This window comes from Hippoglossus hippoglossus, chromosome 9 (assembly GCF_009819705.1).
Source record: "Hippoglossus hippoglossus isolate fHipHip1 chromosome 9, fHipHip1.pri, whole genome shotgun sequence".
Lineage (NCBI taxonomy): Eukaryota > Metazoa > Chordata > Actinopteri > Pleuronectiformes > Pleuronectidae > Hippoglossus > Hippoglossus hippoglossus.
In genome coordinates, this window is record NC_047159.1 from 7,891,212 (window position 1) to 7,915,823 (window position 24,612).

Genomic DNA, 24,612 nt, shown 5'->3' on the forward strand with positions numbered 1-24,612 from the left:
GACCATTGTCAGTGTGACTCTCATTAACCTTTCATGACACGGAGCTGTACTGTGACATTGCTGAGGGCTACATGAAGTCAATATACTCTACAATATCACTTCAGAGGTGGAAACGCAGAGTATTGATTCGTCATTAATTTGATTTCACCTTAAGTGATCACCAGTTTTATTTTTTAAAGCCTGAACATTGATTTGTAGATATATCATTTGATACAGCTCTATTTCCTTTGTTGTCGAATATCATCTATTACTGAAAGACATTTATATAAAATCAAATAGTTTGATAGTGGCAGAGTCGGTCACCTTATTTGATAAATAAAGAAAAGAGGAAGCGACCAGCGACTGAAGTGCTGAATAAATCCTGCGTCTACCTTTCACTGACATTCTGTCACACACAATGCAGTGAGGCAGCTGTGATATTTCATTTTTTGGGTGGGTGGCTGCGTGGGTGGAGTTGGTGAGTGACTGCGTTGGCTGCAGTCGCTGGTCGTGCTTTAAGCTTGGCTGCCATATCCAGAGCAGGAGAGATTTAGTGATCTAATCTCGCTGGTTTAAAGAAATAAAGCACACACATTCTCTCTCTCTCTCTCTCTCTCGCGCGCGCGCGCTTCTTATTTCTGTTTTATAAATAACCATTACACACTGATCAGACGCAGCTTCCTTTACGATACAGATACTATGTCAGAATCACTGCCTGCTATACCATTAATGCTTCAATGATGATGCATGTCTCTCTCTCTCTCTCTCTCTCTGTGTGTGTGTGTGTGTGTGTGTGTGTGTGTGTGTGTGTGTGTTTTCAGTCTTCCACGCAGGAGTTTTACATCATCACTAGCAGTCTCTGTCGCGTAGGCCTTGAACTCCAGGCCCTGGTCCCAGCTATCGAGGCACAGATCAGGTCCAAGCTGCTCCAAAGCCTCTTGTTGGACATTCCCAAGCTGCTGGATCCAGCCCACAGCTTCCTCAAGGTGCTCAACAAGAAGGCGGCCCAGTGAGTATCCGGCTGCATGAAAAGGAGGTGTGAGGATTTTGACTGAGCGCTGATACAAAATGGAAGAATAGAAAAGTCTCGTATACAAAAACACTCTCCAAAACAATAACCATTAGGGGTTTTGGAGGAAGGTTTTTTTTACACAGAAAATGATTACTGGTGTGCAAAGTGCATATCTTTCTGCTGTCAAACTAAACATTATGGGTGACTGTTTATTTAATAACTTTTGTTATTATTGTTAATTGCGAAAGAATATGGAGAATTATATCAATATATCATTGGAATTGCTTTGTCATGGAAACTCACTTTAGGCTGCACTTAAAGTTTACCTTAATAATAGATCAATTATTTCATTTTTTATTAACGTTGAATTGCTTCAAATTAATCAAAACATTACAGAAAAATCCCAACTTTGATTCTTCGGAGAGCAATTTTCAATTTGCATTTCGCGATAATATACAACAGAGAGAAGCAGCAAAACCTTACGTTCAAAGAACTGACTACAAATATTACACAAGCACTAGTAGAGGACTCATAATAACAGTAAGTTTTGCTGATAAATTTGACTTGTACTCTGCACTGTGTTTTATATAACAATTTAAGGAAAGAAGAACCTTAATGAGTATTTGTTGTGCATTGTGTTATTTTCACATGGACATAAAAGCGAGAACCAGCAGACATCGTATTAGAATATACACATTTCAATACGTCTTTTTAGTAACAGTAAAAAGTATTTAATATTCTATCCATATTATTGATATGATCCAGTAACTGGGCCCTCTCAAATGTGGACTTTGTATCTGTGCAGGATGGGGAATAAGACAGAGCTGTTCTCAGACCTGTCCGGCTTCCCGGTGCTACAGGAAAGGAGGGAGCAGATCCAGACCGCCCTCAATGAGATTCAAGACCACCGCAAGGAAATCCGACTGACGCTGAAGGCCCCTGCGCTCGACTACATCACCGTCTCTGGACAGGAGGTACAGTGTGTGTGTGTGTGTGTGTGTGGTAGGAGATGGATGGCATTATTTGGGTGAAAGCCTGACTCACTGTGATGATCTGATTTCTTCTCAGTGTGTGTGTGTGTGTGTGTGTGTGTGTGTGTGTGCGTGTCAGTTTTAATCAGAAGAGACACATTCTTTTGTCCGTCTGCTCCGTCGTATTTATGAAAGTTTCCTACCTCCTCTTCATCCTGTGCCCTCAGTTTCTGATTCAGGTGAAGAACTCACTGGCATCTACTGTTCCACGTGACTGGGTCATAATCAGCAGGTGAGTTCACAACACACACACACACACACTCACTCACACTCTTACACTCAGGCTGTTCCTGCTTCTCTCTCTCCTCCAATGGATTGTGGGACACAAAATGGCGAACTCACTTTACCACGGACTGGGGGCTTTTTGACTTTGCAGACCTTTTACGTGCACAAAAGACTATATAACACTCTAGAGGAAGGAGAAAACTTAAAAAGCATCATATGTCTCCTTTAATTTCTTTGTTCTCTTCCTCCTCCACCACACTTCTGTCCCCTGTCTCCTCTGCAGCACCAAGACAGTCAGCAGGTATCACTCTTCTTTCCTGGTGGAGCGCTACAAGAAGCTGCAGCAGCTCCGCGAGCAGCTGCTGCTGGACTGTCAGAGCGAGTGGATCAATTTTATGGAGTACGACACTTTGCATCATCTCTCACACACACACACACACACACACACACACACACACACACACACACACACACACACACACACACACACAACCACACGATCATAAACCCAAATAAAGAACTGTTTAAAACATGCCAGTCTCTGGGTCAAAGAGATGCCGGCACACGTCTGTTTCAGTCAAGTCACCGTTAGTGTCGTCTCCTCAGAACACTGAATGTACTTACCTTGACTTGCTCGTGAACATCTCTCTCCTCCCTCCCTCTCTCTCTGTAGTGAGTTTGGAGAGCACTATCACACCATGAAAAGGGCTATTAGTCACCTAGCAACCATGGACTGCCTCCTTTCATTGGCTGAGGTTGCTAAACAAGGGGACTATTGCAGGTGATGTCTGCTCATAATGACCATAAATATTTGTGTTTGTGTGCAAGTGTGTATTGAGTTTGTGTGCGTGCGGGTGTGCATTTTTTTTTTTTTGCTGTCTCGTGTGCGTGTGGGTGTCTTGAGTCGTGTCCTATAGTCTCAGACAGGCTGTGTGTGGGAGTGTGCACCGGGCTCATGGCGTGCTCTGCCAGAACGCCAACATCTCTCCCACACACACACACACACACACACACACACACACACACACACACACACACACACACACACACACACGCACGTATTGTCTATCTCTACACATGTTAGTATTTTAGTTTGTCTCCCCTTTGTAAATGGAGATTTATTCCTTTTGTTTGTCTTTAACTTTTTCATCTTTCTTAATTTCTGCTATCGCTCTTTAATTCATTTAGTGTGTGTGTGTGTGTGTGTGTGTGTGTGTGTGTGTGTGTGTGTGTGTGTGTGTGTGTGTGTGTGTGTGTGTGTGTGTGTGTGTGTGTGTGTGTGTGTGTGTCTTTAATATATTTCAATAGAATTTAACTGGGGCACCGGCAGGTCTACATATTATTTGGGATTAATGGAGTATGTTTTTTTTTTTGTAAAAGACATGGCAGAAAACTTCAATGATAAGAGCTTTATTTAAATAATGTTGAATGTTTTCAAGAGTAAGTTGAAGTCTATAACTAAAATCTATTATTAGACTTTATTTGTATCTTAAATAAAGCTGAGGAATATACTCAGTGTACACAGTGATATTGTGGCATTCAGCTCCAGGTGTCAGTTTTAATGATTATGCCATCTTAAGACTTGTATGTATATTGTGTGTTGGTGTGTTTTATGCTAAACTGAAGTGTGTTCTCTGTCTTCAGACCAGTTGTGTGTGAAGATCAGCGTCAGATCATCATCAGGGATGGCAGACACCCTGCTATAGACTTACTTATGGGAGTGCAAAACCAGTATGTGCCCAACCACACTGAACTACAGGTACACACACACTCTCACACGCACACACACTTCCGTGCTGGAGTGATGGAGTGGGTGTAGGTTAATGTTGCCACAGAAGCACAAGCCAGTAGGAAGAGAAGCCAAGCTTTCAGTCCTCCCACCTCCTCAGCTGTGCAACAGCATGCAGATATCTTATTCTGTCTCTCCTTGTCCATCGTCTGTCTACGACACTCTTATTCCTCTCCTCTCCTCTCCTCTCCTCTCCTCCAGGGTGATGGCAGGAGAACCATGATCATCACTGGTCCTAACATGGGGGGTAAGAGCTCCTACATTCGTCAGGTGGCTCTGATCTGCATCATGGCTCACATGGGCTCGTATGTGCCGGCCTCTGAGGCCCGTCTGGGTGCACTGGACGGCATTTACACCAGGTATGAACACAAGCACGTGTGAAAACCACCTCAGCTTTATTTTTGTACATGTTTGACAACTGTGAAAACACATCTATACACAGCTTAGAAAGATGATAACAAGCTAAACACTTGGTGAAAATGTACTTACTACCTTCTCAGAGTGACTCATGCAAAGAGTAATTAATAAAATGATATAAATGCACACTACTCTAAAAATCATCTGCACTGATGCGTTTCCGTCGTGATTACTCAACCTTTTTTGTTGCATTTGCGTTATAAAATATGATGAGACATCTGTCCAGTTTCTAAGTGATTTACATTTAATGATTTGGGAAAATAAAAACATTACTGAGTATGAATTGACATCACCACCACTACCACATCCTCTTCCACTTCCTCTTCCACTATTAAATCAGACCAATTACCACACCTATAGATAGAAAGGGAGAACAGTGGCTGTGGCTCACACACGATGTGCCAACACACTAACAAGTTGACAGACCGGTGGTGTGAAATCATTTATTTTTAAAGTCGGTGTTATATTATACAGACAGGACCCTGCTCTGGAGCACCACTACAGCAGCTGCCAGCTGTCACAGTAACACTAACACTTCAGGATCTGAACATTTTGACCACATGTTGTGAATGTAGAGTCAAGAATAAAACTCATTCACCATGAATTTCTCTGTTCAGACCCTGTTAAATGAGCATGAATTTAAATGTGGTTTCATACCTTCCAGTTGTTTACTGTGCCTGCCGCCTTCTTCTTCTTCTCTAATGACGTCAGACTAGAATGCTTGGAGGTTATTGTGATGCCCTCGTCAGTCAGTGGAGGCATTCTCTCTCCAGTGTCTACACAACGCCTGTGGAACCTTCGTCACCCGTTTAACTTCAGAAAAACGAGGACCGTCAAAACTTTGACTTGACACTGAAGCTCTCGTAACGTCCTTAGTTTCTCGGGGGCAAAAATCATGTGGATGTTTTCCTGGTTGATATATTAAAGATAAGATCATACACACCACGATTACAGGCACATACTCTATAACTAGTCTATTATTTAAAAGTGATGCCATTGCAAGCTATAGTGTCTTTATATTGGACAGAAGAGTGATACCTGAGTGAAGCTCTCCAGAATATTAATTTCTTGTTCTTGCAATTATACACAAGGACAACGGGGAGAAAAGTGATATTTTCTTTTTGTCGCGAGTTTATCTCCCGCAACTCACACCTCACTCACCTCGTGTCAGCTTCCTCGTCTGTGACACGGTCGAGTTTATTTTAAGCACTGACACTAATCCCTTCTTATCCCATTTGTTCCTCACCACACGGGAGGCGATACATGAGGTGTGTGTGTGTGGGGGGGGGGAGTTGAAGAAGAGTTGTTAAACAAGGCCGGATCCATTGTTGTGATATTGATCGCTACGATGCGTCTCCCTGTATCGAAGGACCCATCAGACAATAAGGCTTTGTGGGAGAACATCTCTCTCTCTCTCTCTCTCTCTCTCTCTCTCTCTCTCTCTCTCTCTGCCGCTGATGATTGCTCTCATTAGCATCAGGGTAGCTGTAAGCTCTGTGTGTAGTTTCCAGTCCTGACTACACATTAGCGTGGAACACAGGCCAATATATGGTTTCTGTTATACAGCCTCTGCCGCACCATGTGATTAAACCTAATGGTTTGCAGATGTGTGTAATTGTTGCTTTTTTGTGGGTTTAAGCATGTTCTTGTGTATTAACCCAGTGGGAGTCAGTGACGTGACAGCACACCGAAACTGTGTGTGTGTGTGTGTGTGTGTGTGTGTGTGTGTGTGTGTGTGTGTGTGTGTGTGTGTGTGTGTGTGTGTGTGTGTGTGTGTGTGTGTGTGTGTGTGTGTGTGTGTGTGTGTGTGTGTGTGTGTGTGTGTGTTCTATCCTATAGAGAAACAGGTTTCAGATTAGTGTGATGAGGTGATTTGGCTGCTCCTCACATCTTGAAGTGTGTGTTTAAGGGCTCGACATTGTGAGATGGGGTGTTTTTCAACAAGCGTGTTTAAGGGACTGATTTGCATTTGGTTCAGATCCAAACAAAAATCTGGATCTAGTGATTTAAAATGTTGTTTCATAAAGGGGGCTTTTTGGCGTAGGCAGAGTTATTCACGCTACTGAGGACACACTTGAGGATGTTACAGTTTATGGTCATCACCTGAAAGCCCGAGTATATCATCATGAACCTTTAGTTGATCTGTTTTTATAGAAATCTTCCTATTTCTAGATATTTCTAAAAGTCTGAGGTTTGAGTGCAGTTAATGCTTCTCTAGAGTCTCTTGAAGTCAGATCAGTATAGTGCACGGTCTGTTCCCAGAATGATTGTACTTCAGTCACTGAACCTCCACATATATGTGATGTAACACAAAACCGTTCATGTGTTTGCACGTGTGTGTCTCTGTTGTTTACTCAGGTCTCTGATCAATGATGGAGGTTATCTCTTCCTCTTAGAAAAAAAGTGCAACTCAGACCTAATTAATATCCACAGGGAAAACACACACACACACACACACACACACACACACACACACACACACACACACACACACACACACCTGCACAGTATCCACTGTCCTCTCTCCACCTTCTTCCGTTACCTCTGTTGTCCTGTCTGTTTCTAATTGGTCTACTCAGCCTCCCTCTCATCACTGAGTGTAAGATCCTGAGGAAAATCGCTCTTAATAATAAAAGCTCAATCAATTCCCACTGCTGCGTCAAGCATAATAGACACAGCAGTGGGAATTGCTTCAAGCGTGTGTGTGTGTGTGTGTGTGTGTGTGTGTGTGTGTGTGTGTGTGTGTGTGTGTGTGTGTGTGTGTGTGTGTGTGTGTGTGTGTGTGTGTGTGTGTGTGTGTGTGTGTGTGTGTGTGTGTGTGAGAAAGAAAGAGTGTGATGTTATGCGTTTATGGGCGAAAGGGAGGAGGGGACGTGGAGCGAGAGCTTGTGAGTTTTACTAGAGTGGAATAAGCAGACTTTGTGGGTTGGGGGGTAATGAGATGGTGCGTAGGTGTCTAATGGGATCTCCTGTCTGAACCGATCCGGATGATTGATTATCAATGAGGATAAAATGAATAAACTGGAGATTGTTTTTAAGCTGCATCCCTTCTCACAGTTTTGTTTTTATTTACCTGCCCACTCCACTGATTTTTACACATAAACCATTCACTTATTCAAGCATTATTATTTGTCTGCTCTTTTACAGGCTGAAGCAGAGTAAGCCCGCAGCCTGATGTGTGTGTGTGTGTACGCATGTGCAGTTGTGCACACATCAACACGTACGTGTGTGTTTTCTTGTCGGTATCAAGTCCTGCGGGTTATGGAGCACATTCTTCCATCATTTCACGGTTGTTATGGAAACAGCCAAAGAAGCAGAATGCAAAAGTGTGTTTTGAAAAGGACCTTTAATCGACCGTAGACTAGCAGTGATTATTCTGTGTTTAAGTCTTTCACGAGCTCATCTCCCATCAGAAGATGCAGGGAGATGCTTTTTTTTTTTTCTCTACTTCTCTTTGGGGCCCAGAAATGAAGCTAATATCCAGAAAGACTTGGTGGGTGTTTCGGTGCCAGCAGATCTCTGTGTTACCTCCTCACCTAAGTGGGTGTTGTAACATGTGGAGCATGTGGAGAAGAGTCGGTATCCTAAATCGACTCAGTTGTTCCTCTGAGTGTTTATAGTGCTGCAGTGCTCCATCTTGTAGGCGGCGTGCGGGGCTGGTTTAGGCCTTTAGTGTGTGCACGACCAGGAGCTTTCCATCAGACTGCAGGAATCCATGATTCAGACGAGTCCGACAAATCTGAGCTGAACTCAGCAATATGGATAATAAAGGTCACAGGTTGATGTGCTTGTATTGACTTGATTTGGCGATAAAATGATGGGTGATAAAACAATATGAATATGTATTGCAATATATATTTTTCATCAATAGAAATATAACAAAGGTCCAATATATATTGATCATGTTTAAGCACAGTGAGGAGGTATAACACATAATTGATCTACCTCAGGTTTATAAAATGTTTTAGTGTTTATAAAGTTTTTGTCATCTGCTTGGAACAAAGAGTTTAAAACCACAACCTTCACTCAGGCACAAAAATCTGTCTTTAAACTTAACATAAATAACATTAATATAAATTCTGGCCACATCGCTCAGCCTTACGATCTGGATTTGCTCATCTACTGAAAACCACTTCATGAAAATTGGTCAGTGGACTTGTACAAGTGAAATACAAGTAAATAAATAAACCTCCTGCTGAAGAAACACAAATTTAACCGTTAAAAGAACAGTTTTTCTTTTCCTGTGGATAATACACATTGTATTTATGTTTCCTCGGAAATGTTTCCAGTTATGTCGTAGTGAAGTTTAACCGCCATGCACAGTAAACATCAGACATTTGTTTCTGTCTTTCATTTAAACAGCAACAGTTTCTTTAAATACTCTTTTTTTCAGCATTAAAGTCGCACTGACACAAATCCACTATTGCCACGAGGTTTCTTCCTCTGCCTGTTAGAGGGAGAGTGAGTATCCTACATTAAATAAACTAAATAACATCCTGAATTCACTTAACATCACAGATCGGTGATACAGAGTGAAACCACATGGACATGGAGGAGTGTGGATTTCTTCCTTTCACTCTTTAAGACGCCAGCTGTTATTGAAGAATAAACACTGAACTCACGTCTCCCGCGGATCAGTTTGTCAGTTTGGAAAAGAGACTTCTGACTTGTGGAGGTTTTGTGTGACAGAGTCGTGATTAAACAGAAAAGTCAGGCTCCATTAAAACATGGTGATATAAGCCTCCTTAAAATCAAGCAAGCCTCAACTAATTTTTTGATGATTATTATTTTTTTTCAATTAAGATCGATTAATTATTCCCTGGTAAATCTGTGAACATGTCATTAAACACCCAATCTCTCAATCGTAAAGAAAGCGATTCCTGGTTTTGCCCCTTTTGGATGTACATCAAATTGAATGGGTTCCTCCTTGGTTCATGTCCCCTTCCTCCACCAAGTTGCGTGGAAATCTGTTCAGCAGCTTTTGTGTTGCCCGACCAACCAACTGACAGACTGACCGAAACAAATGGACGTACAAATGGACATGAGTGAAAACATAGCTAAGAGATCAATCCCAGAGGGATTCGTGAGTGTTACACAAACACTTGAAATGTGTGAGGTGATAATAAATGGAGACTATTTTCGGAATCGGTTTGTTTGGTGGGAAGAAGGACGAGAGCAGCAGGACACCCAGCTGGTGGAGGGTTGTCGGCTTTACGCCGCACTCCTCTCGTCAATGGTCGGACATGGTGTGCCCCGCTTTCCATCTGATCCTGTTCACCCTGTATGCCATGCAGTATAGATCCAATGTCACAATTTAGTCTTAGGCACGCACACACACACACACACACACTATAAATTGGCTAATGAAATGCAGCAGCATGTCTGCCACACCCCACTCCTGCGTGACGTGTGGTGTATCCATAGTAACTCACAGCGCTGCAGGGTCCTGTTGGTGTTTCATTGATAGGTTTTATGCTGAAGGTCAATGAGGACGGGCAGAGACAGATTTGGAGGTGAGAAACACTGACTGGCTGAGCGATGTTGCATCTGTGATCCAGCTGGAGCAGAGTTTTTATCAGATGAGTCACGGCGTCTCTCTGTCGCTCCGCATCAGAGCATCAGAGGAGCGCTCCGACTGGCTCCGAGGCTCGGGAAGGATTCAACATGTTGTCATAGTATTTTTCTTCTTGTCTGCACATATTTATTGACATGGACTCGACAGATGGCAACATCAGGTAGCTTTGTTCCACTGCCGCTGATTCGATGCCACTGGCTTTAAATGTTCCCTTCTCCGGGAATTAAGTATCATCAATCATAATTTTTCTCATCACACGGGACTGCTTGCAATTCTTTTCCTAAACGCCTCTTACTCTTTTATTCCAAGTTTCAATGAACTCTCGTTAACTTGTTACAAATCACTAACTTCAGCCTGATGATGAGGAGGTGAACATTCATCTTCAGCTTACGCAATGACGAGACACTTAAAATGTTTATAACCAATTAAAAACACACACACACACAATCCTTTATTTCTTGATGGAGGTTTTCGAATTTTCACCATTTTAAATGAACAATATCAACCAGGTGATGTCGGGAATGTAAATAAACATTAGGTGCAACAATCGCTCATTTAATCCTTTGTAGTAAGTTATAGTGGAAGTGGATGCATCACAAAAAAAAGACACATTTTACAGTGATTTTGACTTTTCTTGAAAAGTTTGACAGCATTTAGGATGTGAACTGTGATTACGACCCCATACAAGCACAAACATGGTGAAGTGAAACAGTAGATTCTTTATTTTCTGTGAAACCTGTAAAACCATTTGACTTTCCCCTGCGAATTAGTGCTGATTATTTCTGTCCTGTTTTGTGTGGATCCTTTTCTTTTTTCTTTTGGTCCCTAGTGACACAGGTAAATCGTCCTTGGGTCTCTTGAAAGCCGCTACATAAACTCAAGTTATTTTTATTATTATCAAAAGCTTTGGACCAAATTGAGCACATCAGTGGGAGCAGTGTCACCCTCTGCAGACATATGCAAAGTATGATGCCTGTACACCCACACAATCAAAGGGAAGGAAAAACAGAGATCCAGCTGTTGCTGCAGACACTTGACAATGAGTGGCACAAGGTTTCTTTATTTTGTTCATAATTTTATAATGATTTTTGTGAATGTCACTTGTTGGTTGTGTCTGTTGAAACAGTAAATTTGGTCCCTGGCACATTCCTACGTCAAAGCAGCAGTTTGAATCCAAGATCGCCAAAGCTGATCTAGTCCAAATTCCTCTAATCATCTAAAAAAACTTTTAACCTCTGGCTTCTGTTTCTTCTTTTCTCTGATTGGTCGTCAGGATGGGGGCCTCAGACAACATCCTCAAAGGGCGCAGTACGTTTATGGAAGAGCTGACCGAAGCCTCCGAGATCATTTCCCACGCAACCGAGCGTTCATTGGTCATCCTGGATGAGCTGGGACGGGGCACGAGCACCCATGATGGGATCGCCATCGCCTATGCCACCCTGGAGTACTTCATCAGAGACGTAAGTGTGTTTTTGTGTGTACTTTCGATAGTAGTGTTACTCTGAGTGATAAATCTAAAAGTGACAAATCAATCAAAAAGTGAAAAGTTGGCACCGTTTAAAAAAACTGTTAGTTTGCTAATACGTGTCAGCTTCAATAGGCAGGAAGCAGAAAGCTGCGTAACATCTTAAACACAACATTTAACCAGGGCAACAAATTATTAATAATTTATTAAGTGACTAGTTTTCTGGTGCCTATAGTAAGTGTCGCAAAGTTGAATCATTTAGTCGACCAATCACACAGATTTAAATATTTAAACATACAATATGTAACCTCGGCCGTTAGGGGTGTATCAATCAAAACAATAACAAAAGACCTAGTTGATGATGTCGTGAAGCAGCATGGGATCATGGGAGTTGTTGTCTTCTCAATCTATATACGGGCAAAGCCAGGGATAAAGAGGATATGACCCAATTAAAAAGCAAAGAAAATGAAAAGTCCTGTTGCATTGAATGAAATTGAGGATTTCTCTGGGTTTGCACATTGTTGGAAACATTTTGGATAATATAAGTACACAAGTCAACAAAATATATAACATAAATCTAGTAGTTTTTTTTTTAAACATTTTAATGAAGAACTTCTACATATTTTATCTCTAAAGAGAAAGAAGAAAAAGAGCTGGAGGGGAAAATAAATAAACGCTGGTGAAACACCCTCTGGAATGTGAAACAGCCCAGTTAGCCTTCAAATTAGTGGCTCTCAGTGAAGAGGGGTGTGCACATGTTTCTATTTGTGCAAGTGCTCGATCGTGTGCGCTCTTCAGGCCGCCATGATTGGTTCTTTCTTGCAGCGCGAAACGAGCCACCAGAGAGCAGCTGCAGCAGCAGAGCAGCTCTTGAAGACCGAGCACAATTGCGGAGAGGCTTGATCTATAGCGTTAATAACCTATTTGAGCAGAGGATGCATTGGAAGAAGAAAGAGAAAGAAAAGAAAGAGTGACCCCTAGATACCTAATTAATAAAGGGATGTGCGACATGCTGTACTGCAGCAGTGCTCATTGTATCCCCCCCCATGTGACGCCCACACAATCAAGGCCGGTGACAGGCTGTCCAACGTCCACCTTTGAGCTTAAAAAGGAAGATATGTGTGCATATGCGTCGTCGCCATAATAACACGTTTCCTTCACATTCTTGTCAGCTGTCAGTAAAATGATGTGTGTGGAAGAAAGAAAGGTGCAATTTTAGGAAGAGAAGCTACAGAGCTGGAAAAGCTTTGCAGTGCTCGGTATTCCTATGAGAGAGATTGTGTGTGTGTGTGTGTGTGTGTGTGCGTGTGCGTGCTAATGTTGTGAGGACCTAAATCTCTTTACACAGTCACATATGAGGACATGGTCGGGACAGATATCAAGTCTCCATAAGAAAAATCATTAAAGGTTGGGGTAAGGTCGGGCTTGAGTAACATTCAGTCTCCAGGAAATGAATGTAAGTCAATGTATTTTTCCCTGAAGTCATGGAAACACGGCTGTATGTGTGTTTTTGTGTGTGTGTTTGTGTGATTGTTCCGCTGGGATTGTGTGAAATGGCACAGTCAGGAGCCTTTTCAGTATCTCAGTGCACATGAGAGACCACTAGAGGAGAGGGGGGGGGATGTTTGTGTTAAAAATTGAGGGGTTTATCAATACAGGCATTGCCAAGTTAATTTGTGGAGAACTAATTGTTCTGTAAACTTGTATGTACCAATTTGTGTTGAACGACTGAATCAATAGTGTGAGCGCAGAAAACTCATTATTTAACCTCGACATGGCTCCGTGCTTTAGGTTGTGAGGAGACGCTTCCGTTCACGATCTCAACGAACAGTCAGCATATTTTCCTAACCTGTCTGATCTCTTTATCTATGTGACAAGTAAGGTCCTTCCCCTGTGGATTTGAACACGCACCTCTGCTGTTAGATCAAATGCAGCAAGTAGCGCAAATGCATTTTTAATTAATGGAGAAAGACTTGTGATAAAGAATCTGGCAGATTTTTCCGTTGCAGCGTCGTAGATCTGAGGCTCTTTGAACATATGACATTTACATACCTGTTTATTCTGTGTGCAGTCGCCTGTGTGTGGGGACAGGATATTTATAGCTGGACAAATAACTTTGCTATCAAAGATGATGGTAACAGCAGATAGATGTATGATAATGTATCTAATGTAATGTATTACAAGATAAATCATTTAGGCTGGACTAGTCCATTTAAAGCTGCATTAATCAATAATTTTTGTATTAATAATTAATCATGTTTGATCATGTAATGTGAGGAGTTGATTGTAGTATAATTCCTACCGAGAGTTATCACCTGACTCTGCAGCTCTTTGTTGTTTATTTATTTTGGACAATAGTTTTACTTTCAGGATCCACAAACGGAGAGTGAGCGTCTAGCAGGTGAACATAAATTTAACACCGAAACTTGTATTAGGAACAAAATGTGTTTCTCTTTGCTTTTCGGTCAAAATAAGAGTCCAGACGATTTACCTGTTGGCCAATAAGAATCTGTCTATTTGAGCTTTTCTTTAGACTTGAGACAGTAAAGTCTGAAGAAGTCTTTTCACAGACATATCCGTATCTGCGTTCGACAGATCCCTGCGTTTCCTCATATGAAAAGTTCTATGTATTTGCTTTTTCCTTTTATTTAGAGTAATTTATTTATAATAAAATCCATGGTTGTAAAATGTCAAACCTTAATTACTTTTTCATGAGACTTTCATAATGACATCTTTTTTAATATACCGTATTGTATACTGAACGCTATCAGAAGATTTTCACCAGCTTATATCAGTATTGGCATCAGCCCCCAAAAATCCATGTGGTCCAGGCTCTGGATGCCGATACAGTGGTGGTAAGTTAAGTGGTATTTATATAGAGCTTCTCTCGTCTTAACGACCACTCAGAGCACTTCTCACTACAGGTTGCATTCAACCTTTCACACTCACATTCACACATCACTTCTATATATAGTTTTTCTGTATCACACATGCCCTCAGACACTGATGAAACAGTTTGGGGGTTCAGTATTTTGCCCAAGGACACTTTGAAAAGACGAGCTAGTGTTTTATCCACCGACCTTCCCATCAGCAGACAACCCACTTTACCACCTGAGCCACAGCCATTGATATTGCTTATATATGACTCAAGTTCTACGATAGAGCGTAGTCAGCAAGATCAGATATACACAACACAGACAAAAACTACTATAATCTAGTGTGTGTATGTTTATATGTGTGTGTATGTTTATGTGTGTGTAGTGTTGGTGCCTTGAGGCAGCAGCTTCTCTGGGTAGAAAGGATTTAGCAGAATCACTTTGTCTACGCTGACCTCAGGAATCATGCATTTAATCTCGCACCTGAAGAACTCAACTGTGGATAAACAGGCCACCAGGTGTTTATCTGACCGCCGGTGACTTTGTGCGTCCTGGTGGTTAGGAAAGGATGAGCCTCATGTTGTACCTCCAGCGTCAGTCCACAGGGAAACATTCCCTCTGTGGGTTTTACCATTAATACAATCCAATCCAATTTCTACCATATGTGAAGTCGAAGCCGTGTCCAATCGAGGAGATCTGGTATTTTGGTATTTATTTACTTTCTCTTTTCCAAGACCTCAATCAAAAAGCTCCGAATTACCCCGAGTTACCCCTGTTCAAATATAGACGAGTAAATATTTATTTTCACAAACCTCCTTCCAGTTCTAATGTTTTGCCAGTTCCACATTAATTTTTGGACTGAGTCTTTGGCGTTGTGTAATCCTGCTGGAAAGCGTAGAGCGAAGATGTGTAAGAAGGGAGCTGCTGCTGGCAGGAGGAGGGAGCTCTCTAACTACCTATTGTATAACAGCATTGATTTGTTAGAAAGGCCTTGCTATCAAAGCAAAGACAAATAAAAAGAGCACAAAGGGAGATATCCTGGATACAGGCAGACCTGCAGAGTCTTTAATGCTCCCTCCTCTTCCTCCTACTCTGTCCCCTTCCTCCTCTGCCTTGTTGCCCTCTTCCTCTTCCTCCGCCGCCGCCGCCTCCTCCTCCTCCTCCTCCTCGCCAGACTCCTTTCATGTCAAAAGTCAAGACTACTTTCTCTTTGACTCTGTTGTTATTGTAACGCACCGTCCCCCCTGTTCCCCAGCACTCACCTGAGAGGTAGTTAAGAATGTAGATGGGTTTCGTAACACCACTCAATAAAAAGAGAGACAGCCTTGGCGCAGCAATAAAAGAGAAACAGAGAGGCAGACGAGAGAGGATCGCTTCTGCTAGAAGTTGCAGGGTGAAATCACGGACAGCATCAGATTGTTTCAGTGCACGCTTATATAATTTACTTCTTTTACCTCATGGTCTTTTCTGGCCACCGCTCACTCTCACACGGGCTCTCACTTTTATTCACACTAACAGCAGGTCCGGCCATTAGCTTCACACTTAACTTAGCACGACACACAACTCTCCGATCGTAACGTGACTCAGACTCTGTAATAATGTTCTGTGTTAGTAGAGTACCGAGCATCCCGGCCCAGCTTTACACTACAACACACTAAAGCTCACTTTTTGGCTCCACACTCATGGGTACATTTTCCAGAAGAATGTATTGTTCCACGTGGGCGTAAATGGTCCGATGCGCTGATGCACAAAGCTCCACCGAAGACCCACGTGTGCTCCACTGCACTCTCGTCCCTGCACTGTGCTCAGACGCACAAGATGCTTGTCTGTTTTTCTCTTGACTCGCTGTGACTGCGTTCCTTTGTCAAAATTTGTAGCTGGAGTGTTTTTTTTTTCCAGTGCAGTGGTTATCCAACATGTGGGTCGGGACCGCAGGAAGGGTCTTGGGATAAAAGCTTGAAGGGCTGCAAGATGATGCAAGGAAAGAAAAAACATATTTCTGTCATAAAAGTATTTTTTACCTTTGTCAAATACTCGATATTTAAAAAAAAAAAAACTCCAGATGAAAGTCTTTTCTTTATTTTTTTCCCCTCCTCAAATGTATAGTCGTCTGGGACAGATTTGTAAGATTTAGCAAAACTCTTAACACATGTTAGAAAGAGCCTTCTGTCCGTACGCTGCGTTTATTTCACTTGTATTTGTGCACGTCTTCTGAAATCTTACGGATACAAACAAAACAGACAAAATGAGGCAGTACCACCATCTGTATTTACAGTTGTGGACGAAACAGAGGAAATGGAGAAGTACCACTGGAAATCGTGGGGGGGGGGAGTGTAGCTGACAGTTCATTTGAGGAAGAAATTTCAACAGTCTCAGAACTTTTTAATCGGAGACTTTGTTAGTAAGAAACTTCAGACATCTTCATGATGTTACTTGGCCCGTTTACAACACAGCTGCTCTTGTATTTGTCTTAACATCATCACAACCTCCTCCATCGTTGCCATTTTTGTTGTTGTTGGAAACTCTCGACTCTGCGCTGCCCTCTAGTGGATGTATTGCTTGACAACCATGCCAGCGTAAAGGACTCGTGAAAGTGTCTGGGTAGTGACGGTTACAGCGTTTGAAACGGACTTAACTCTTTTCGTAAGGCAGCATAAATGAGCCTTTACTCCCAAGGACCTGTATCTGCATCAGTCTTTTGATACAACCACAGTATAAGAACAGACAAACACTGTGCCAAGACCAGCAGCTTTTGGGGAACATAACTGGACTTCATTTTTAAATAAGCCAGTTTGACATGAACCAGACCAGAATTAAAAGTAACAATGTCCCATTTCCTTTAATATTAGAGGTAAAACTTGACCTAAAGGAAAGGTTATCGCCCATTTTTCACTGACCCTATTATAATTTAGAATAATAAGAGGACAAATTGGACTCAGCCTAAGTCAGAGGTGAGTAACACACGTGCCTCATTTACACCAAATCTCTCCATCCTTCCCTCTCCCCCCCCCCCCCCCCCCCCCCCCACACACACACATACACACACTGCCTTGTTAGTTGAGAGGTGAGAACACGAAGGGTGTTGGCTTGAGTGAGAATTGGATTCTTGTCTAACTGCCCAAAGAGAAGTGAGGGGTCGGAGACATCGATGGTTATGTCGACAACTCCAGCCACTTCCTCATGTTCAGATTGGAGAGTGGATGCGTACTCTTCCCTTTGACAACATGTCATGGGAGTAATGATGCTCTACAGGTGTACGCTGAAACACACACCGAGACTTATCCTTGAGAACAAGAAGTAGTGGACAAGGAGGCACGATTCAGAGAAAGTGTATATCTGTGTCATTTGGCAGATCGGATGCAGAGACGCTGAGTCGAACATGAAGCCTGTCCCATCTGGAGCTCGCCTCCTGAAAGTTTGACCGCTACAAGCTTCCCTCTATCTTTTTATAAATATACAACAGATTTTAGTTTACATTACGGGCGGTTCCAACTTTTTCAAGAGCCAGACTCCAGCTCTCAAAGCCAGAGATGATGATCTCCCATTTTCAAGTCATATATTTGTGTCTGTATAGTCATCTCAGAATACTGAGACCTTTTCCGCTCCTCAATGTGTGAGTAGCTTAGGTATGTAATGACAACACACGCTAACTTGTTGTTATTGATACTAGGAATTTGTTTGGCAAATTTTGCTATCACTAGCTTTGCTGTGGAGCAGAGCTAGCATGTGGCACGATTGTTTTTCTCGTTGGTTCTTGTCTAGACAGGGTAGCTCTAATCAGTTGTGCTTCTTGATGTGTGTTTCTGGGGTCGCAACAACTCGGTTAGAACATGAAGTACGGGAAGACGTGTGGCCAGATTAGATTCTGTTGCTTTTGCGACATCTAGTGGAAGTGAATATCGTCTATGTCCTTTTAAAAAATAGTCAGTTTTTTAAAATTAGCGATGGGTGTGTAGGGGCAAAGCTCTGTAGAATTTTCGACTGACAGTTCTGTTTTGGTGTCTTTTAACAAATTGTTTCGGTTGTCTGACCTGTTACCCTGTTTTGGTTCTGCTGCCCCCAAGTGGCCAAAAACTTAATGTCTGATTTAATATTTTTTTGATTAACCGAACAGTTTTTTTGTTTACATAAGATCATATATGACAAGAAATGCTGGGTAGCAGATTCTTGTAACTTACCTGCATATTCATTCATATAGACACCGTAAACATGGATGTATACGATTATTACGCCTGGAACCAGCTAATCCTTAAAATGATGGTTATTTGATCTTCAAAATTGCCTGTTACTAATCAATTAATTGGCTAATTGATTCAGCAGTAATTTCATCAGATAGTCTAACTCTGCTGAACAAGGCTGCCACTTTACCCTGGGGTGGTCCGGTAATGAGCTTCCATTAGCAGCTAATCAGACCATTATCCAGGCTGCAGCCTCCCTCTGCCATCCTCCGTTTGCTTTTACTTTTCAGTGTAGGTGGACAGGAAGGATTGATGCATCTCGCGCGTGTGTGTGCACGTATGAGCTTGTTGTGTGTGTGTGTGTGTGTGTGTGTGTGTGTGTGTGTGTGTGTGTGTGTGTGTGTGTGTGTGTGTGTGTGTGTGTGTGTGTGTGTGTGTGTGTGTGTGTGTGTGTGTGCGTTTCAGCAGGTGCAGCTCTGTGTGTCTCAGTAAGAAACGTGGGAGTGACCTTGCATGTCTCTTTCAGTGGGAAGTATTACTCGTGACATGTGACCTTTCTTAGACCGAGCGGTTGGCGGGCTGATCCTGGAGTTAGCCGAGTCCTGCAGCCGCCTGTCTGCTGCGATGATGTAAGACCCAGACCTCCTCCTCCACCCTGAGAACTCCTGTATGATTTGTTATCATTACAATCGTGGACTTATTAACTCTAGCTCTTGGATTTTTAATGCCGCGTATATAATTGTTTTTCAACAGTTTGTCACAACTGATTTATAATACGTGTGGGAGATATTTTCATAGTGACTAGGTTGTTAAAGTAAGCAGGAAAAGGAACTGCATTTGTTTTGGTTAAGGGCTCTTAGCAGCTGTCCTGAGAGTGCAGCGCTCAGAGGAAAATGTGTGTGCATGCATTTGGCAGAGAGGCTCAGCGCCACCCGCTTTTTGTGATTTTCATCACTTAACCTTACTGCCAGAGTTCAATCACGCAGCCTCTGGGCGGCTTCCAGGCCTGACAGAGATTAAAGAATAACGGGATGAGGTGAAGTGCCTTTTCGTTGCCGAATGTGCCTCCAGTGGCTGAAAAATTGTGATTCACGGCAGAAATCCTCAAGAGAACGAAACAAAAAATAAAACAAAAGATGCAAATAAACGGGAAAAGTGACACGATGCTGTGTGTGTGTGTGTGCGTGTGCGTGCGTGCGTGCGTGCGTGCATACCAGCGGTAATATACACAAAGCTTGTCGTCATGTATTGGCTCAGCACACTGCAGGGCACAGAGGCAGTTAAGTAACACTGGGCCAAAGCACAGTACATGTAGCTGCTCTGCTCTTTGTGTTTCTGCTACCACTGTTTCTTAGTTGTGGAAACAGACAGATAACGTTACATAATGCATTCGCTCTGTACTTTGTTTTCTTTCTTTCTTTCTTTCCTCTTATTTTAGACCCTATGATTTATATAAAACTCGATCACCCCTGGTGGCTGGCTGCAGTATATAGGTCATAGATCCCACCTCCTCCATGTTAGAGGATGGGACATGGACCAAAAACAGCATCATGATCGACAGCTGAGACTCGTGATTGGTTAAACTGGTGAATCGATGAGACCTCCCTACCATGTAGGGCAAGATGGCGTCATTCGCTTCCGGGATATTATGGCTTCATTTTTTGGATAGTGTGAGGAAGTCGAAATGTGTTATGTCTTTATCTACAGTCAAACTTTGTTGATCCCCAGACTTTTATCTTCAGGACGACTAGCAGGTCGACATATGTTGTTTTAGATGAAACGTCTCCACATGTACTGGATGGATTGTCGTGAACTTTAACTAACCTCTTTACACCTGGTAAGAACATGTGGTCTGTGATATGAATGTGTTAAACAGCAATATGTTACAATGTCGGCTGCCTGAGTTTTTATTATTTTTTAAGGTCTTGTCTCCAGTCTGTGATCAGATCTCATTTTTCATGGGCACTGTGCAAAGCTGGTGAGTAGGAGGGAACTGGGAAGGCAGCAGCTCCGTTTCCAGTTAAACCAAACACTGGAGGGTCAGCACAAGTGACGTTACTTCATCTTCTGTACTTTTACTTTTACCTGCTGCCAGAAAGACATATTCCACCACTAAAAAACAACAGAAGAGACAAGCTCCTCTGGCAGGCTTCTACAGAGCAGCCATCCAGTCGTCCTGCCTGCAGCTCTGCGGGTTTCTACCCCTCACCAGGATGTTTTCTGACTGTGAACACATTGTACAGATTGTATTCACACTCGACTGACCCTGTTTATGCAGTTTTCCTAAACCTGAACATTTTGATATCAGCTGTCTCTGGAGAGCTGCCAGGGTCCCTGCCTGTAGACCACATTTTTCTGGATATTAACACTCTTTTCCTTTTTTTTAGGTCAAAGCCCAAACCCTGTTTGTGACCCATTATCCCCCTCTGTGTGAGCTGGAGCAGGCGTATCCGAGACATGTGGCTAACTACCATATGGCTTTCCTACTCAATGACCCTGATATTGCTACTGACGCTGATGGTATGTGTGTATTTTTTGTTTTATGGTGGAAATTATGGGTTTGACTGTAACGCAGTTAGATTTTGAACAGTCCTACTCCAACAATTTAATATTGTCTCCTGGCACTTTGCTGAGATTTTAGGGTTTATACATGTGTGTTTGCTTACAGACGATGAGGTTCAGCCCGAGTTCATCACCTTCCTCTACCAGCTAACTGGAGGAGCTGCAGGGCGCAGCTACGGCCTGAATGTCGCCCGTCTGGCCGACATCCCAGATTCTATACTACACACTGCTGCTCGTAAAGCCAGAGAGATGGAGAACGTGGTCAACGCCAGGAGGTACAGCGCACACACATATTCACCATTACCAATCTGTAAAGGGTTGCTCCGCTGATTTTACACATCAACATCTGTTTCTGAGGCACATGGGGCACAACTTAGCCTGAGAAAGCATTTGTCATTTATTTTGTGCCTAGAGGAATTTTTTTAAGTCAGCTCATGCCATCTCAGTTTGTGCTTTTGGACTCAAAACATTATAATGGAGAGTCTGTGGTTCAAACTGGATGTTTCAAAGAATGCGCTGTTTGAGTCCAGCGCCACGGGCTGTGTCAGTGGGGGGTGTTCCCTCAGTTACAGGTGAGACAATGAAATCCTGTATTTTAAGGCTTGAAAACACAAAATATTCATAATACTCTACGACAAGATTTCACACCTCTGAAAACAGCATCAGCAGTTATTCAATTTTTTCGACATGGCATGTTTTAGGCATGTTTTATTACAAAGTAGTGCACCATGCATTTATTTGGCCACTGCAGTGTTTTGCCAGATGACATCACGCACCACATGAGGTGGCAAGAGACAGGTTTCATTTTTTTTTATCTGAATCAGGTTTTATTGCCAAGCAGGTTTACACATACAAGGAATTTGCTGTGGTGTGTTATCCCGAGCAACTTGAGTTATGATATCATTATTATGTGATATTAAGGAATTAAAGTAATTTTTAAAAATCTGTCTCTCTCAAGTCCCCTAACGTTATAGAAGTGAAATCCTAATTTGCAGGCGTAGCTTTTAAACCCTCCAACAAATCATAAAATATCCTACTCCTGTGTTTTTGCAGAGTTTCTCAAATATTATTAAGCACAAATGGAGCCCGGCAACTGAAAACTTGGAGTCAAAGCTCCACCGACACTAAACTGAATGTTTATTTAAGCTTTAACACCCAAGTGAACTTGATTTCATACTCGTGCTGACACATCTGAACCAGAAAATGTACCAGAACTCCCGGAAAATCAGACAGATTAACAGAGCAGCTCGGAGTTTTTCACCTGATGGACCTTTGCACAGAGGAGAGAGAGAGAGAGCGAGCGAGCGAGCGAGCGACAGGCAAGTTTGTGACAGGAAGTCTTCTGGTCTGAAAATTCTTGGGTGCTGGAAAAAACTTGAACTCTCCCTTTGAAAGGTGTAAAAATGTAACTGTCAATTTTAGTTTACATGTTATCCAAGACTTCTCATGATGTCTTAGTTGGATGTTCAGTCAACTACAGAGACATATAGCGTATGATTCAGCTAATATGTGCTTTTAATTTGTGGAGTTGAACTGATGCTCACATTACAGTGCAATTTGCAATACACAAAACAATTATCACCAAATATTGGAAACATACTCATTATATATAAAAGTGAACATACAAATAAAACTGTGTTACTTATTGCCTGTAATGAAAATGTAAAGAAAACATACAATAAAATAATTTAAATAGGTACAAAGAAAAATTTGCTGGACTTTTAATCAACTTTTTGTCGTTGCATATTTTGTCTCCGTGCATGAGTCAAATTCTCCCTGGGATATATTCCTCCTATAAGAGTGAACCTACCACTGCAGGCAGACACGTTAAAGTGAGTTAGGAAACTGGAATAAGACTAATTCTTAGTCATTTGCTGTCAAGGTGTCAGCACATTGCACTTTCTCCGAATACACACTTGTGTCTCTATAAATTTGTACATGGCATCTCCGCTCGGTAACAGACAGCCTGCTGGGAGCTGAGTGCTGCTCTCACTTCCTAAGTAATCCTCACCTTATGAAATACAGTATCTGTCAATACACACGCACGCGCACACGGAGCCATACCTCTCTGTCAGTGTAATCCTCTCTATATGAAATGTTTGTCCGTTGTTTGAGTGAAGCCGCGCTGAGTACACAATAATCGTACACAGAGGAGTTGAGCTGCTGGTCGAGGGTTAAGAGCAGGGATTTTATTGCTCCCCTCACACAGCTGAGTGTGAGACGACGACGTGTTAAGACTCACATAGGCGCCTGTGTGAGGATGTAGAATTGTTTTATACAAAGGACTTTGTTTGAGCAACGTCTCTGTGTCTTGTTCTCCGTCTCTCTAGGAGCAAAGTGAAACTTCTGTCGGATCTTTGGAGCGTCTCGGACAAGTCGTCCCTCCTGGAGTGGCAGCGGTCAAACTGACATCGCTGCAGCAGAAGTCAACACATGAGGAGGAGAGAACTCTGCTGTCTGTGAATCAACAGGCTGAAGGATGATTACTCTACAGACGTGAAAGTCTGCTTCACACAAGGCTTCCTGCCGAGGGAGAAGAGCAGTTGTGTGATAAGGACTTTTATCTATCTCAGGTTGTCACCATCATCTGTACTGTAACTGAACTGTCTAAACAGACTGATGTAGATTCTACCAACCAGACGATACGTGACTTCATTGTGTTCGGTGGTTGAATAAAAAAAAATAACTTGATACTTTTTGAGTTTCATTGATTGTTGATTTAACATTTCACTTCCAAAACCTTTTTCCGAGTCACGTTCGACATTTAAAAAAAGGCAACACAAAAAAAACAAAAGATGAAAATCAAAGTGTCATCTTTTTTTATTCCACACATTCTTCATCCTTGTCCACATGGGTTGTCTACATCACCCACAATGCAACTCAACCACTGACAGTATAGGTTCAGGTGTGTCATGCAGGTTGAGGCCTTGTGCTGCAGAAGTGAATATCACATGTCAAAGTTCACATATGTGTGACTGTGCCCAGATGATGGGTGAGCTTCACAGGCCGGGGGGGGGGGGGGTAGGTAATGTCTTTATAACTGCACAGCCTCAGATTTATTTTTCCATCTTTAGACGTGCAGTCTTCATCCCCTCATGTCTGCTCTTGAGCCAGTTTATTAGACTTCAGGCAGCTCCCCCCCCCCCAGAGCCCCAAAGACCTTTAAACAGACTCTAATGTGAGATCAAATCAAAACAGCAGAAAGTGTGAAGGGAAATAGATTTTTAACATAAGGGGTTTTCAAATGTTTAGGCTCACTGGGTTTTGTCAACGATTTCAATATTCAGTTTAGGCTTTTTTAATGTATTTCTCTTTACCTATTAATGCATTCATGTGCGCTTTGAATCCAACGCTATTAATAATGCAGGAACAAATCACAACATTTGACTGTGGGAAATCGACCTCACATCTCCATCTCTCTCACCCACTCATGCTCCGCCTTTAATTCCGCCAACTCCAAGATCAGTGCCCATCACCAGAGAGAGAGAGAGAGAGAGAGAGAC

The 24,612-nt window shown here is 42.3% G+C and overlaps 1 protein-coding gene across 2 annotated transcripts in view; it reads left to right on the forward strand.

Annotated features, from left to right (window-relative positions):
* The window catches only part of msh3 (mutS homolog 3 (E. coli)), a 37,655-nt gene extending 13,848 nt beyond the window's left edge, over positions 1 to 23,807 (forward strand). For both annotated transcript variants that reach the window (XM_034596027.1, XM_034596028.1), the window contains 11 exons: positions 801 to 988; positions 1,797 to 1,965; positions 2,190 to 2,254; positions 2,531 to 2,647; positions 2,921 to 3,028; positions 3,892 to 4,006; positions 4,238 to 4,395; positions 11,302 to 11,488; positions 20,935 to 21,067; positions 21,216 to 21,384; positions 23,440 to 23,807. In XM_034596027.1, coding sequence (XP_034451918.1) covers positions 801 to 988; positions 1,797 to 1,965; positions 2,190 to 2,254; positions 2,531 to 2,647; positions 2,921 to 3,028; positions 3,892 to 4,006; positions 4,238 to 4,395; positions 11,302 to 11,488; positions 20,935 to 21,067; positions 21,216 to 21,384; positions 23,440 to 23,518 — 1,488 coding nt within the window. In that variant the 3' untranslated portion in view covers positions 23,519 to 23,807. The remainder of the gene's footprint in view (positions 1 to 800; positions 989 to 1,796; positions 1,966 to 2,189; positions 2,255 to 2,530; positions 2,648 to 2,920; positions 3,029 to 3,891; positions 4,007 to 4,237; positions 4,396 to 11,301; positions 11,489 to 20,934; positions 21,068 to 21,215; positions 21,385 to 23,439) is intronic.
* Positions 23,808 to 24,612: the final 805 nt, after the last annotated feature.